Source organism: Bubalus bubalis, chromosome 7, assembly GCF_019923935.1.
Source record: "Bubalus bubalis isolate 160015118507 breed Murrah chromosome 7, NDDB_SH_1, whole genome shotgun sequence".
NCBI classification, from domain to species: domain Eukaryota; kingdom Metazoa; phylum Chordata; class Mammalia; order Artiodactyla; family Bovidae; genus Bubalus; species Bubalus bubalis.
Window position 1 is genome coordinate 82190956 of NC_059163.1, and position 17995 is coordinate 82208950.

The following is a 17995-nucleotide window of genomic DNA, read 5'->3' on the forward strand; positions in this document are numbered from 1 at the left end:
TTTAAAAGCAAATACTATTTTATAAAGTCTCTGATGCTTTAACATCAGTTTGCTTGTTTTGGCTCTTATAAAAGTAATAATGAGTATTACTTTTAACTCGCGACTTAGGTTTTCCAATCAGACTGATGGATGGAGAAAATAAGAAGGAAGGACGAGTGGAGGTTTTTATCAATGGCCAGTGGGGAACAGTTTGTGATGATGGGTGGACTGATAAGGATGCAACTGTGATCTGTCGACAGCTTGGCTACAAGTAAGAAAACCTAATTATTTGGGATGGTTGCTTTACAAAATTTATGATTTTTTTACTCTTGTTCTTGTATAAAATTAGTATTTATGATTCAGTTGAAAATACTGGCAGCATGCTGACTTGATTGAGAATGGTAAAGAAATACGGAGTCTGTTTAAATTTTTCTATACTCTTACAAGACATATACATGATGTTACTTAAGAAATGTAGCTTTTACCTAATAACAAATAGTCAAATAACTCTTGATTATTCATAACACTGGAGAAGGAAATGGCAACCCACTCCAGTATTCTTACCTGGAAAATCTCATGGACAGAGGAGCCTGGCCAGCTACAGTCCATGGATCGCAAAAGGGTTGGACAGAACTTAGCGACTAAACAAAAACAACAATATTCATAACAATGCTTCTGTCAGCCAAAGGTATTAACCTGTTCTCTGTGATTTATGTCGCAACACAGTAGCCTTATAAGGGATTCTACTTTTGCTGAAATTACAATTGGTTCTTGTTATTTGCAGTAGTTCTTGTTATTTGCAGTTGGTTCTTGTTATTTGTACAGTCACTGTGAACATTAAGTTAGGAAATACTGAGCCATTGCTTCTAGCTGCTGATGCTAAGTCGCCTCAGTTGTGTCCGCTCTGTGCGACCCCATAGACGGCAGCCCACCAGGCTCCCCCATCCCTGGTATTCTCCAGGCAAGAACACTGGAGTGGGTTGCCATTTCCTTCTCCAATGCGTGAAAGTGAAAAGTGAAAGTGATAGTTTTTATTTTTTAAAGCATTTATTTATTTTTGGCTGTGCTGGGCCTGTGTGGTGCAGGCTTTCTTTAGCTGCGGCGAGCGGGGCTGCTTTCTAGCAGTGGTGTGTGGGCTTCTCGTGGTGGTTGCTTCTCCTGTTGTGGAGCACAGGCTCTAGAGTGCATTGATTTCAGTAGTTGCAGCATGTGGCCTCAGTCGTGGCTCCCGGGTTCCAGAGCACAGGCTCGATAGTTGTGGCTCAGGGGCTTATTTGCTCTTTGGCATGTGGAATCTTCCGGGATCAGGGATCAAACCCATGTCTCCTGCATTGTCAGGCAGACTCTTTACCACTAAACCACCAGGGAAGCCCCTTAGTTTATAGTTGTTTCTAAAATAAAGCTTAATACATAAATCAGTAATTTAATGTTACTATGACAAAGTGGATGGTCATCTTCTAGTGTACAAGCTACAATTTGCCATCAAATGATATTTAGAAGAGGATCGTTCAGCTTTTGATCAGTCTACATATATTTGAACATATACTTGTTTTTATAATTTCCCACTGAGAGGAGATAGAATTTCCTATAAGAATTTATAAATAAGCATGTGATTAGAATAGGGGATTTTTTCCCCCATGTCTACTTTGAATTATTAAAAATCTTTAATAAAGCATTTAGTTGTAGAAATCAATCCAGAAAGCTTTGAAGATGTCAGAAGAGGTTTCTTAATAAGAATACCAGAGAACTGTCCCCCACCAGCTATATTGCACTTGAGGGTTAGTACTTGGAAACACTGAGAATCAAAATAGCATTAGCTTTTTCATAATGTAAGAAACAGAAATGAAGTAATAAAAATCAGGAACGTGAGTGGTAACTAATATAGATGCACTTAGAGTGACCGAAAGTAAAACACACTCTTTAATGGTGTATTACATAATGTCTGACAAAGTCTAGCATATGAGCACATTGTTTTTAGAGGGTTGAGAGAGAATGTGTTGCGATCAGCTAACCTCGTTAGGACTAAATAGCCATGATGGAGATTGCATTCTTTTCGAACTTTGCGTGATTCCATTAGTGCATGCTTCAATATGACATTGCTCTTGCACTTTGTGTTTATTGGAGTTATATCCCTTAAAAGAATTTTCAAAGGGTGTGTCCTTATTGCTTTGCCTGTGTGCTCAGTCGTTTGAGTCGTGCTCAACTCTTTGCAACCCTATGGACTGTAGCCCACCATGTTCCTCTGTCCATGACAGCAATACCATGCCTCTCTCCAGACAGGAATGTTGGAGTGGGTTGCCGTGCCCTCCTCCAGGGGATCTTCTCTACCCAGGGATTGAACCCGCGTCTCTTACGTTTCCTAGCACTGGCAGGCAGCTTCTTTACCACTAACATTACCTGGGAAGCCCATCCCTATTGCCTTAATAGAGACCTAAAACTAACTATATCTAATTTTTAATCTTATGTTTAAATAGCTGCAAAGAGTTTAATTTCTGGCATATTTGTATATGACATTTAAAAGTTGAAATTACATCATTCTTTTAATTATATCCAGTAAAACATAAGTATAGTGTTTTGATACTGTCATTCATTTAAAAAATACATGAATAAGTCCTTCTTTGACCTTCACAAATTTTACATAGTTCCTTTTTCTCCTTGAAATTTTAGTTTAAATTTTCTTTCCCCACAGAATCCTAATGTTACTATATTTTAAAAACTGTGTGTGTGTACACATGCAGAGAGTGAGATAGAGAAAAATTAAATTCTTCTAACAAGTTGCTCTCAGGATTTTATGATTTCTGGTACACAACTAATTAAAAACAACACAGGAAAGAAAAGTTGACAAAAGCTCTCATTTCCTAGACCGATGGGGTTGGGGTTTGGGTCCTTGGATAACAGGAGGCTTCATTGCTATCGTTTGTTTTGAACTGTTCTTTTGGCGACTTCAGAGGCTTTTAAATCTTGGAGCAATGCACTGTGGTTGGATTGGCTGAGTGAAAGGCATGCCTTTTTTTTTGTGTAGTGGGAAAAGGGAAATTTTGAAAGAGAAGTTGATCTTGACTTAACAAGACCAGTTTTAGGAGAGAATACACATGGATTTTGATGATCTATGTATCAGTTGCCAGATTTCTTGGAAAATCATCATCTACTCCCAGGAGTGCTTGATACTCAGTTGAAGTGAAGTGAAGTGAAGTGAAGTGAAAGTTGCTTAGTCGTGTCTGACTCTCTGCGACCCCATGGACTGTCCATGGAATTCTCCAGGCCAGAATACTGGAGTGGGTAGCCTTTCCCTTCTCCAGGGGATCTTCCTAATCCAGGGATCAAACCCAGGTCTCAGTTTAAAGACTCATGTATTAGAGCCTATTGTCTCACTGAAATTATCAGTTATGAATTATTTCATGCTTGTAATCCAGAAGTCCCTATAGGTGACACAGTCTTTAATTATTTTTTAAGTCAAAGAAAAATGTATTAGATTTCACTATATCTTTGAGAATGTCTTTAATTATGTACTTTTATTAGTTAAAATGTTCTCTAGTTCTAATATACTTGTTAATATATCTAAAATGGTACATTCTCTTTAGTTTGTGCATTGATTGGTAAATTGCTAAGAAATCATCCTTTTGGTTTATTTAATGAGTCTAATTTTATTTTCAACATGTTTACTTCCACCTGTCATCTACTTTTATGCTATCTATCATGCTTTATTTTTGGTTCTTTGTATGACCTTCTGGCTTTCGATTCACAAGCAATCTAATATTCTTTCTTTGCTATCTCTAATTGTCTGAAATTTCAGCATTCTTGTTTTACTAGAAATTCTGTTTAAATTTTTAGCAAAGATATTCAGATATTTTCTTACCAATTTCACAAATTATCTGTAATTTCCCCTTCTTGAAAAATATCAAGACATTTAGCTTAGCGTTGTTTGCTTTCTCCCTTTGGTCATCGTCACACCCAAAACTGATGGGAATCATCTTGGATATTAGTTTCAGGATGTTATTAATTTTCAATTTTCTTCAAATTATGGCTATTTGAATTTCAAATTGCTCTTCATTACACAGGCACTTATCAGCAATTATTTCCATTTTTAAAAAAAGATTAATGAGATAACAATTTCTGGCAATTCTGATTAAGAAAAAGAGAATATAAGTAAACATTAGAGAGAAGAAATATAAGCACAGATACAGAGGGATAAAAATTGTAAAATACTATAAACTTACTTTTAGCCAATGAATTTGCACATCTGGATGAAATGAACAATTATCTAGGAAACTGTACATTTCAGCAAAAAATATAATTGTCAAGGGGATTCCCTGGCAGTCCAGTGGTTTGGCCTTGGTGTTTTCACTGCGGTGGCCCAGGTTCAAGCCCTGGTTGGGGAACTAAGATACCACAAGCCATGCAGCATAGCCAAAAAAAAAGAAAAAAGAAAAAAGAAAAACCTAAAAACTCGAGCCAAAACAAAAAATTTTTACACTTGATACAAAAAATAGAAAACCCAAATAAATTAAAGTAAATTACTAATGACAGGAGAACTGACTGTTGACTTTTTGCTGAAGCGTTTTGGCCAGTCTTTAAGACACAGATGGCTCCTGAGTTATTAATATAAAAGTTGTTGTACAGCAAAAAAAAAAAGAAATGAAAATCTTTCCATTCACTTTATGAAGTTAATATAATTTGATTTTAAGTCTAGACAAGGATTCATACACAAAAGAAAACTCATGAATCTATATTAAAAATTCTAAACAAAATATTAATGAATTTATCAGCAGTATATTAAAAGAACAATATCACTCAAATTTTCTGTAAGAATATGAGAGTAGTTCAGCTAAAGCATTCAATTTAATGTATTTTGGTGTGTTGTCTATAAATGAAAACATATATGATTATCATAATAATGTTGAAAAACTACATGATAAAAATCAGTATTCTTGTCTCATATCTCCTAGGATGCTAAGAATAGAGTAAAACTACCTTAACTCTATTATCACAAACAAGCATGAAAAAGGAACAAATAAGTGTGCCTGTTTTTACTGCAATGACTCAGTATTATCTGGAGTTTCCACTAATCATTAAGAACTGAGGTATTGGAATTTTTTAAAAGCCAGAATTGTTATATGAATAATGCAATGTCCACCTAGAAAACCTAGGAGGATCATCTGAAAAGACACTAGAACTAGTGTTTATTAATGTAACATATGAAATATAAATATTTTTTAAAAAGCAATAATGTTCCTATATGCTAAGTAGAAAATTTTTTTAAATGTCATTTATAAAAGGTACAAAACTCAAAAAAGTTCAAGGAATAAACTTCACAAAAATTGAGGTCTATGTTAAAAAAAGCTATTAGTAAATTTTTACAGAAGCTGTAAGACTTTATGATACTCCACAACTCTGAATGGGAAGACAAAATAGAAATTAATCTGTACAGTAAATGCTCTCCTCATCGAAGTCTTTGTTTTTCTTGGTTTGTATGGTGGATGGGGAGAAGGGCTTAACTTCCAAATTCATCTGAAATCAAGTCTATGTGAAATTGGCACAGGAATAGGCAAAGAGGTCAGTGATGGTTAATAGCCTTGGTTGTGCATGGAAATCACTTTGGACATAAAAAATATTACCCAGGCCTGGCCCCACTCCCTCTTTACTTAACATCTTAATTCTACTTTAATTGACATCCAGTGGGGTTCAGATTGTGCTATAATTTAAAGGCACCCAAAGGTAATTTTAATATGTAGAATTATTGAACTATAAAGACCGAGAAGTGGCTTGTATACTTACAAGCATGATAAATAAGGAAATAAAAATGCCCTTTAAGTCAGCAGGAAGAGTTATTAGGACAGTTACTTTAGGGACTGAAATAAAGCTAGATCCTTCACTAATATTAACAGAAATAAATTCCAGACAGATCAGAACTGTGATGTACAAAGTAAATCAGAAAAATACCTTTCCTTTGCTGCTGCTGCTGCTGCTAAGTCGCTTCAGTCACGTCCGACTCTGTGCGACCCCAGAGATGGCAGCCCACCAGGCTCCCCTGTCCCTGGGATTCTCCAGGCAAGAACACTGGAGTGGGTTGCCATCTTCTTCTCCAATGCATGAAAGTGACAATTGAAAGTGAAGTCGCTCAGTCATATCCAACTCCTAGCGACCCCATGGACTGCAGCCCACCAGGCTCCCCCATCCATGGGATTTTCCAGGCAAGAGTACTGGAGTGGGGTGCCATTGCCTTCTCCTACCTTTCCTTTAAATAGTTATATTTTATTATACATATTTCATATGCATAATTTGCTTTCCAAAGACTTGTCTTACATGAAACAATGTATATATCCAGAATCTTAAGAAATGTTTATATCTGTTGAATAAAAAATTTCACTTCTGGGAAGAAATTTAAGCTGTTCACAAAGATTAATATATAAGAATGTATATACTTGTAAAACCTATAAAAATTTTAAAATAAATGTGCAACAGTAAGACAATAAGCTTTTTTTTTTCCCTACACTGAAATTTGATGCAGAACCACCTTCATAAGAATCATCCACTTAGTTTGAGATCCACTAGTCTGTACAATGAGTTTTTTTTTAACAATTAAAAATTGTAGTTAATATTTTCCCCATAAATGTGTGCCAAATGCTAGCAGTGTGTTGTTGGGGTTTTTTAATGCTTTTATTTTGCAAACTTGATACAATGAGCATTTTTTACTTATGCAACTATTGAAAGTTTTATATGTAGAAAGAATTAAAGAGTAACTTTAAAGTTGCCAGTTTGATCTTCCATGACTGTAAGTATTTCTAATGGGTTATATCTTATTTTTATTTGCAATTTATGTCAGAGTAGCCATCACTAATACAGAAGAAATTTTAGGGAACATTTTTGAAATGAATGTACTGCCAGCTACAAGCCTGTGAGGCCAGGTCTCAGCTGAAAGGGGATTATTCAAGCAAATTCCTCAGATAATCTATATCAATAAACTACTTTGCCTGAGTTCCTTGCATAACTATAAGGAAAGTATAATAACCTTATCCTAACTAAGTAGAAAGTATTTTAATATTAGCAATCTGGTCTATATTGTCATTTTTAATAAGACAGTTTCTTTTGATTTAAAACTCTCCTGCTTTTCTATTGGTTGCTGGTTTTTTATTTTATAAATGAAATTTGAGTTATTTGTATATTGTATGCTATTTCCCTCTGTTAGAGAATGCATTCATCAACACACACACACACACACCACACACACACACATATATATATAGTATACATACTCATCAACTTTAAAATTTATCTTTTCACTTTCCTTTGGTGGTTTTTAGTGAAGTGGCATTTTTAAATTTTTGTTGAGCTTATCAGTCTTTTAATTTAAGGTATACCATCTATGCTTTATTTTTTTTAACAAATCTTTCCCTAATTTGAAGTTACAAGGATAATTTTCCTATAATTCAAACATTAAAACTTGGCCATTCATAATCATGTCATTAACAGGAACTGAGTTTTGAATATGGTGTTAGTTTGAAATACTTCACTGAAAATTTTGTATTTGGATATTTAATAAGAAGTAATATATTATTAAAAAAAGAGAGAAACCAAAGAAAAGTGATATACCCAAAGTAATTCTGCCTTCTTAACTATGGTTCCTGGTTTTCTCTTTTTCAGTTGAAAATTGTGCGTTTTTACTTCTAAAGTGGGCTTTAAAAATTCTTAGCTCCCTAGGTAATTATTTAATTCTCATAATTTTCTTCGGAGAAGACAATGGCACCCCACTCCAGTACTCCTGCCTGGAAAATCCCATGGACGGAGGAGCCTGGAAGGCTGTAGTCCATGGGGTCGCTGAGGGTCGGACATGACTGAGCGACTTCACTTTCACTTTTCACTTTCATGCATTGGAGAAGGAAATGGCAACCCACTCCAGTGTTTTTGCCTGGAGAATCCCAGGGACAGGGGAGCCTGGTGGGCTTCCGTCTATGGGGTCACACAGAGTCGGACACGACTGAAGTGACTTAGCAGCAGTAGCAGCATAATTTTCTTGGAAACCAATTTTAAGAGAGTATTATGGTCTGGAATAGAGTAGATATTTTTGAGAAGATTTTTTTTCCTGCTTTAACTAGAGTTTAAGACTATCATAAATTTTTGACATGCGACTTTCTTATTAGAAATTAAGATGTAATCAAGAAGCCGTGGAATATGATAACAAAGAATGTATAGTTATTACCTCTCAAGCTTTTTTTTTGATAGTCATGAAATAATTTTTTAGCACATATAGATGCTAATATTAATATATGAAAGTTAAGAAATATACTTGGATGAGAGTGCATGTTGTGATTTATTCAAATGTATGATTGACTGACTCTCCACATCCTCAAGAATGCTCTGTTTCCAGGGGCCCAGCCAGAGCAAGGAGCATGGCGTATTTTGGGGAAGGGGAAGGACCCATCCATATGGATAACGTGAAGTGTACAGGAAATGAACGGTCCCTGGCTGACTGTGTCAGACAAAACATCGGAGACCACAACTGCCGCCACAGTGAAGACGCAGGAGTTATTTGTGATTATCTTGGGAAAAAAGCATCAGGAAACAGTAGTAAAGGTATGTCACCTTCTGGGACGTGTCTATGAAGGTCAAAGAATACTCATCCCCACGTCATTATTCTGAGCAGCACTTGGGTAATGAACTCCCTTCCATAAGAATATATTCAACCCCTTGTTCCTTCTGCTAGTATTTAGAGGCAGTGGTTCTTCACCAACTTTCCTGTGTGGACTCCCAGAGAGGACAGAGTTCAGGGGCAGAAGTGGGTTTAGAGGATTTTGTAATCTCTTGAGTTTGTCCCCCTTTGACATTCTTAGCCATTTGTAACCATTCCTTCTTTGAATATAATAAAACTGTCAAACTTGCTGGTATCCTTGAAGGTTTAGAAATGATATTTGCTTCATAAAAGCAGGAAAGAAATGAAAATTTAAAGGTGAATCAGAGAAGGGCACTTCTTCCACTCTTATTAGTATCTTAACAGGGATAGTTTTTGAAATTAATTGCAAAAAGAAAATTATCTTTTGTAGATTCTACTTTCTGAAATTTAAGAAATTAAGGAAAATGAGAAGTAATCTTTCAGTATAATACAGTGATGGGTAGTTCATACTTATATTAATAGAAGAGTTCATAGAAACTCTGAGTTTAATTTTTATGAAACAAATACTGCTTTAAGTGAAGAAGGGGAAAAACTAGCTCTTTTGGGGAAACTATGGTTATGTTTTATGAAAAGAACAGTCATTTATTTATGTAGATTAAAAATTCATGATTTTGATACTTAAGATTTTCTTAAAATCAGGTGTATCTATACTTGATTATCCTCTTTTTCTAGCATCTTTTAATAACTATTAAAGACAATCCAATAAATTGGATATTGTTAATGTGATTCTTCATTATCTGAGAGTCTTTTGAGTGTGAAGAATATTTGCAACCCTTTATGCTTTGTTTTATATATATATATGTATATACATATATATATTACATGAAATAAACATGATTGGTAAGCCAGTTTTTCCTAACTATAGACTGTAACTTAATTAAATTCCCTTCAGTAATTTACATACAGTTACAAAGTAAACATAGCTAATTTTTTGGATTATGGAAAATTTCTTAAGCAGTAGAAAAACATAAAAATTCAGTAACTATGAAATATTTTAGCATATTTTTATGTAAAATAAACCTATTTTAAAATATGAAATACCATATTTATTTCATCATTATTAATATATTTTCTTTAATGCCTTCCAAAGGTGTAGCAGTGTTCATTTTGATACCTTTCCATGGTCCCAGTGTTACCATATCTGAAATAAAAAGATTTTATCTTAGACCAACTGGATTACTGAATCTGACTTATTAACTTTTTGATTTTGTGTTGAGGTTCAAGACCTATTAACTTCTATAAGGTGATTAAAACTCAAGCCATCAGTTTTTGGTCATCTAATGGGATCCTTTCATAAATGAGTTTCATTTTACTTTATAACTTTTTTATAATAGTGAATTTTATGGCTTTCAATAAATTTTACTTTCTTGCAATCTGGTACTTTGCCCCAGAATGATGTAAACTTTCGGTTTTGCTTGCTTAATATTACATCATTCTTTGTGTTGGCATTATATGCATTGACCTGACTTGGAACATTATTGGAAACTTGTGTTTTTCTCGTATCTTCTACCTTACAGTATCATGTAGAGGACTCATATCATAAGAGATGAGGATTAAGGTTTGACGGCATGTCTCTGAGCTCATTTGACAAATTAGTGACCTTGGTACACATTGCAGAACCTCTTTCTCCATGAAGAAATATCTAGTGCTGATATCCTGTTTGGCTCCCTTTTACCTGGTTATTATGGGAGAATATTAATGCTGACTAGACTTTCATGGTCTTGGCACAAATCCTACCCTTTCTTCCTACTCTGATAGAAAAACAGTATATACTGTATTTTACACATATATACTTAACCATCCCTGGGTTGGGAAGATCCCTTGGAGGAAAAATTGGCAGCCTACTCCAATATTCTTTCCTGGGAAATCCCATGGACAGAGGAACCTGGCAGGCTCCAGACCACAGGGTCACAAGGAGTTGGACATGACTGAAGCAACTTAGCACACACACACACTTTCTAAAAATATTTTTAAAACTAGTCATACCTTATTTACTCCTCTTTTATACACCACCTTTTCATATATTTTCAATTTAACTCTTCTTTTTTTTAATACTCTTGACAGAAATCTGTTATTTTGAGATGTTTGACTGCATAGCCTTAAATCCAATTTGCCAATTAAACTGGCTTAGTAAATCCTTTCCGTATATTAATATGCTATTTGAATAAATGTAAATTTGTGTCAGAATTTCTTCCTGGGACTGTGCTTTGCTTCTCTGAGTTACATGTGTATATGTGGCTTGGAAGAGTGTTGTCTGTGAAAATTAAATAATTCAGATCATCATTATTTTTTGTAGTCCTCTTGTTTAGTATTTCTGAACTCCTGAACAGTCTCCATAGTCAGCAGAGGAGTAGGTGTGGGTACTGTGAGGACGATGCACTAGATCGTCCTTAGGGCGACCATTCAACAGTCCATGAAACCTCCTCAGAGCTGACTCTGGGAAACCTCATAAAGTTCCATGCCTACCTGTGAATTACTGTTGCCTTCGTTAACTGAGAAAACAACTTTCAATTTTTATTATAAGAAAGTGAAGTGAAGTGAAGTCGCTCAGTTGTGTCGGACTATTTGGTACCCAGTAGAGTATAGCCCACCAGGCTCCTCTGTCCATGGGATTTTCCAGGCAATAATACTGGAGTGGGTTGCCATTTCCTTCTCCAGGGGATTTTCCCAACCCAGGGATCAAACCCAGGTATCCCGCATTGCAGGCAGATGCTTTAACCTCTGAGCCACCAGGGAAGCCCATTGTAAAAAATAGCCTATAATTTGAAGAGAAAAGGCACTTTAAAATAGAGGAAGCAGATGCAGGGAAATGTGTCACTTGTATCTCTGCCCCAGTATCAGCAATGTGGTAGTTTAATTAAAAACCTCATTCTGCTTCAGAGTCCCTCTCATCTGTTTGTGGTTTGAGATTATTGCCCCGTCGGCAGAAGCGGATCATTGGTGGGAAGAATTCTTTAAGGTAAAAGTTTCTTCAGAAGTGATTTTCCATATTACAGAATTATTTATACAGAGAGGGGATTACAAATTGGGGCATTTTCTACTATTATATAGTGGATTTGTCTTATTTTATTTTCTAAACTAAATACAGATTACACCGATAATTTCACTGCCCTTTGACCTATATTCATTTATAAAGACCATGTTCTTTAAATCACTATCCCCTGATATATGAGATAGATGGGTTGCAGAAACAAACTGATTTACCAGGAAATCTGAAAAATTGTATAACTACACATTTATTTAATTTAGAATATATTTGTTTTGGACTTGACTCATTCTTAATATAATTTTGTTGCTTATTGAATTTACAAATGGAAAACCAGTGCTTTGCCTAGTAAATATTTCTTCAGGGGAATTCCCTGGACCTGGCGGGCTATAGTCCATGGGGTCACAAAGAGTCGGACATGACTGAAGCAACTTAGCATGCACGCCAATGGTTAGGACTCTGCGCTTTCCCTGCCATGGCTCAGGTTCAGTCCCTCACTGGGCAACTGAGATCCCGCAAGCCATGTGGCATGACCAACAGAAAAAAAAAAAAGAAAAAGCCCAACTTCTTTAGGGTGTTTAGGTGAGGGAGAAAATATGCTTCAAATCACGAATTATAAAGAAGACACAAATTGTTTCCAAGGATGTCACAGTTAGGGGCTATGCACACAGATGCTATAGGCAAATCTTCAGGGTGTTCTGCTCAAAGTTGTAGGAATATCATTCTCAAAGTAGGAAAGGAGTTCACATTTTCAAGTCTCTTTTATACTCCTTTCCTCCTACCTGCACGCCTAAGTCATTGTTTTACTGGATGATGTGCCTTGCTTTTCTGATGAGGGGCTTACTTTCTTCTTAGGGGCAGTTGGCCTTGGCAAGTATCCCTCCGGCTGAAGTCATCCCATGGAGACGGTAGGCTCCTTTGTGGGGCCACGCTCCTGAGTAGCTGCTGGGTCCTTACAGCAGCACACTGCTTCAAGAGGTATGTGTGTGCCTTTCCAGGTAATGCAGTTTGGCCCTTGCTTGCCAGTTCTTCCAGCCCCTTCCTGCTCTACAGCATACTGGACACTTGGAGTGTCAGAGACAGGCTACAGACATTCCTCGTCTCTTCCAGTGGCGCCGTGGAAGCAAGGGGGTAACGTTAGGAGCAAAGAGAGCTCTCAGGAAGTCACTTGCTACCCTGGTATTAAAGCAGACTCTAGGTTTAGGGAGAAGAGAAGATGGGTCTTTGGAGGGGAGGCAGCTATGTTATTGTTTCTCCAAGAACATGTCTGAGGATGAAATCATGTGCCCACAGAGCTGGAAGAGACCTCAAATTATTTGCTTCTGAATGCTAAGGAATAGGGAGTCCACGTGTAGTGTTTTGATTTGAATTTTAGAACCTTCGAGTCTGCCTGGTGTTTTGTGTCTTCTAGAGAAAGACTTCTCTGTGTGTACCTATCAGTTTGCATCCTGGTTATTTCCTGTTGTCTCAGACATTTTGGGCTTCCCTGGTGGCTCAATTGGTAAATAATCCGCTTGCAACGCTGGGGACATGGGTTAAATCCCTGTGTTGGGAAGGTCTCCTGAAGAAGGAAAGGGAAAACCACTCCAGTAGTCTTGCCTGGGAAATCCCATGGGCAGAGGAGCCTGGCGGGCTGCAGTCCATGGGGTCGCAAAGAGTTGGACACGACTGAGCGACTAAACCACCACCAGGCATTTCATCAGCCCAATCTGAAGTCTTTCCAGTTCAGAGGGGAGGCCCTGCAGAGGAATTCAGCGTGCCAGAGTCACACTGCTCATGGTGGCGGCACCTGCAGGGCCTGGTGGTCCTTTCTCCATGTCCTGTGTTCTTTAGTGGCCCCGGATAATGGCCATTTCCTCAGCATGAATTTTAGTGTTTAAAAATGTGTACCATTGCTTGGCAAATATTAATGATGACTGAAGCAAGGTGATGAACACAGGGGGTTTCACTATTCTAATTTTGTGTATTTAAAAATACTCCAAAAATGTCTTAAATAGAACATTTCCATAGCGTTAAACATTCTTACAACCAAAAATTCGTTTTGTATTTTTTCATTTGTGAGACTATGTGGCTTCATTGTGTATTTACAATCCATCCATGTAGATTTCGTTTAACTGCCATATGAGTGTGTTAAGTCCTACTGTGAGATGCAGCCAACCACAGTGTATTTATTCTCCTACTGGTGGATAGTTAGGTGGCTTCCATTCTGTCATTACTAAGAGAGAGTGCTGCAGTAGATGTATGGCTCTCACTGGAACACGCCTGTGGGCGCAGTGTTCTGGGTCCAGGAGTGTGGGTGTCCCTCACACTTCCTAGACACTGCTAGTTTATGTTCTGAGTAACCGCATCAGTTTATATCGCAGTGGTTTGCAAGTTCCTGTTCCTCACATCCCTATCTCAATCTCATATCGTCAACATTTTCAGTTTTTGCCAGCCTTAAAGAGTTCTTGGGTTTCTTCTTAATTCTATTCTCCTAATTTCGTGTCTTCTTCTTTCATGAATTATTTGTCTATATCCTTTGCTTATTTTTCTATTCAATTGTCTTTTATAATTGATTTTAACATTTTTTGGATATATTCTTTGTACAGAGTCTTTGTTATGATGTGTTACAAATACCTTTTACCAGTCTGGGGCATGTCCTTTCACTGGCTTAAGGTCTTTTTCTTATGAAGATATTTCAATTTTAATATTTTTAAGTGTGTCAGTTTCTGAAGTCTTATAAAAGCTTTGTATATCTTATATTTAAAATCCTTCTTTAGCCCCATAAGAAGATACTATTCTAGGTTTTTACAAAAAATTTTACAGTTTTGCATTTCCTGTTTAGATTTTTAATCTGTTTACAGTTTGTGTGTGTGTGTGTGTGTGGTATATGGTATAAGGAAGGGACCTAATGTTATATTTTTCCTTATGGATAGCTAGTTTTTCCAGTACTTTTAAAAATTAAACATTCCATTCTTTACCCACTGATATGTCAACTGTGTTGTTAAGTTCTCATATATCTTTGTTTCTAGAATCTCTATTCATTTCCTCTTACCTATTTTGATAAATAATTATGGACTAATGTTCCATGTTCAAAGTGCTGCAAAAGACACAAATCTGTATTTTACATATTTTCTGTCATTCATGGGTAATAGTTGAGTTTGAGAGTTCACCTATATACTGGTAGGTTTATTATATTCATGTGTTACATGAGTGGTACAGACAATAAAGATTCATTTATTAACTTAACAAAAAATTACTGAGCCTGTAATATTCCCAGAAATGTGCCATGCACTAGAAATATCTTGGAGAATAAGACAGATAGCAGCCTTGTTAGCATGAGGTTTTATTGCAGCTATAGGAACCCAGAGGAGGGAGACACATGGGATGAAAAAAAGCAGAGTGTCATTTTTAAAATGAGGTCTTTTCTCCATAGTATTATGTAGATACATTCAGCTTATTAAAAACCCAGATTCCTGAGCCACTATACTAGATCTTCTGAATCTTTGGAGCTAAGACCCAGGAGTTTGCATTCTTATCAAGCATCTTTGATGATTCTTATGAACACTAAAAGTTAAGACCCTCTTGCTCCTGGATAGAATAGCATATAGTCTGGACATTTGAAGAAAGATGATGAGAAAGAATATAATGGAGTTAACAGGGTGCTTATCCTTGCCCGATTCAACATATTCATAGCTAAGCTGAAAAAGGACACTGACGGCAAGTTAATTATATTTTTTGATGCCAGGAGATTGGTAGGGACACATAACAGGTTGGAAGATAGGATCCTTGGTGGCAAAGGATCTTGATAAGCTGGTTCTAACAAGTAACGTGGAATAAAGAATAAAATGCTGCCTTTAGTTCGGGAACCATGACTTAAATGCAGCACAAGTGAAAAAGACCTAATGGGTTTTAGCATCCTGCAGCCTCAGTGGTAAAGAATCTACCTGACAAGGCAGGAGACATAACAGATCCAGGTTCCATCCCTGCATTGGAAAGATTCCCTGGAGGAGAAAATGGCAACCCATTGCAGTATTGGGATAATCCCATGGACAGAGAAGCCTGGTTAGCTTCCATGGGGTCACAAAGAGTTGGACATGACTAAGAGTGACTGAGCACACATGAAACCTTAATAGAGTCAGTGAGGTAATGCGGTTGCCCACAAAGTTAATCAGCCTTGGGCAGCCCTGCCAGAACAGCACCAACACAAAGCAGCGAAGAGCCTTGCTTTTCTGTCCTACTGTGCTCAAGCTGTTGTCAGGGGCAAAAACAGAGAGAACGGTGCTCAGTTCCGACATCCTACGAGAAAGCAACATGTTGCACCAGGGAAGAAGCAGAAAGGGGCGAGTGTAAGGAATGAGATTAAATTTACTATGTGTTGCTTCAAATACCACAGATGCTAATGGGAGGTAATTTTCATTTTAGCATAGGAAAAAGGTCTGTTGTTAGGACAGTTCCAAGCTGGAGTGGGATGTATGTGGGAGGAAGAATGAGTTCTGTTATGGAATCTGTTCAAGCAGAGAGGCTGAATTCATGTATTGGTAGAGGCTGGAGGCGGAGAATGTCTAATGTTGAGAACACAGTGGTGAGAAAGCATAAAACATATTTGAAGGATGGCAGTTACTAGGATCATGGATCCAGAATGTGTACAGTGGAGTTACAGTAAAGAAGCAGGAATGGTCTGGAATGTCAGGGTAGTGGATCTCTGTCTCATTTACTCGGTAGTGCAAAATCACTAAATGTTTTTGAGCCTTGAAATATGATCAAAGAGGAGTTTTAGGAGATATGTCATTAGAGATATATGGGATAGATCTGAGGGGGAAAAGCAAAGTTATTAATCTAGGAATCTGTGAACAAGCTTCAAATTATATGAAAAATATTTGCAGATGTGCTTCTATCCTTTTTTCTAGAGTGATTCAAATTGGCCTATGTTACCAAGTGATTAAACCCATTGTGGTAGGAACTGAAGGGAGACTGGTTGAAAGGCTACTGTAATAAAGGTAGAAGATTGCAAAGGAGAGGAGGGAGAGAAGGTAGAGACCCCGAGAGAAATCAATAGAACTTGGTACTGGGTAACCAGAGAATGAGATCTGGCCATTAAGACCAGGGTTAGTACGGCCCGGCATGTGTTCGTGACTGGGTCCCCAGGGGTTGGAAAAACAACACTGATCTAGAAAGGCACTGAAGTTTTAAAGTCCTCTGGTGCGCCTGTTGATGGATTTTATACAGAAGAAGTCAAACAGGGAGGAATAGGAATAGGGTTCGATGTTGTCACTTTGTCTGGCATCCGGGGACTTTTATCCAGGATTGGGTCAGAGCTGCCCCCTGGAAAGCATGAGTAGGGAAGTACGCAGTGGGTCTGATGTCCTTTGAGCAGCGGCACTCCCAGTCTTGAGGAATAGATCAAGCCCTGAGCCTTGGAGTGGGAACACTGACTCCAAGACCCTAAAATTCCAGAGAACTAACCCTAGGGAGTATCAAATAGTGAGAACTCACACAAAGAAACCATTTGAATATAAGACCTGGCATTACCCAACCACCAGTAGCACCCTGTGCAGGACATGTCAGCTAAACAACAAACAAAACAAAAATACAAATCCTATCATCAGCAGACAGGATTATCACCTCACTCAACCTTGCCCATCAGAGGAAAAACAAACAAACAAAAACTCAGCACAAATCTCACCCTATATGAAGCTTACACAAACAACTGGACCAACTTTAGGAGGGCAGAAACCAAAGGGAAGAAAGAATTCAGCCTTGAAGCCTGGGAAAAGGAGAGCTTAAACACAATACTTAAAAAAAAAAGAAAAAAAAAAAAAGAAAAGGCAGAGAAATAGTACACAAATGAAGGAACAAATTAGAAACACAGACGTCCAACTAAATGAAGAGGAAATAGGCAAACTACCTGAAAAAGAATTCAGAATAATGATAGTAAAGATGATCAAAAACCTTGAAAAGAGAATGGAGAAAATACAAGAATCATTTAACAAAGACCTAGAAGAATTAAAGAATAAAAGAGACAAACAACACAATTACTGAAATTAAAAATACTGTGGAAGGAATCAGTAGCAGAATATCTGAAGCAGAAGAATGAATCAGTGAGCTGGAAGATAAAATGGTGGAAATAGCTTCTGAAGAGCAGAATAAAGTAAAAAGAAGGAAAAGAACAGGATAGTCTCAGAGACCTCTGGGACCTAAATTTAAGACCAGAAACTATAAAACTCTTAGAGGAAAACATAGGCAGAACACTCAATGACATAAATCAAAGCAAGATCCTCTATGATCCACCTCCTAGTGTAACGGAAGTAAAAACAAAGTAAACAAGTAGGCCCTGATTAAACTTAAAAGCTTTTGCACAGCAAAGGAAACTATAAGCAAGG

The 17995-nt window shown here is 37.1% G+C and overlaps 1 protein-coding gene across 1 annotated transcript in view; it reads left to right on the plus strand.

The window, feature by feature from the left end:
- PRSS12 (serine protease 12) overlaps positions 1-17995 on the plus strand; it is a 76409-nt gene that overhangs the window by 43763 nt on the left and 14651 nt on the right. Inside the window, 4 exon segments of the mRNA XM_006065083.4 lie at positions 109-250; positions 8345-8550; positions 11528-11606; positions 12489-12611. Coding sequence (XP_006065145.4) covers positions 109-250; positions 8345-8550; positions 11528-11606; positions 12489-12611 — 550 coding nt within the window.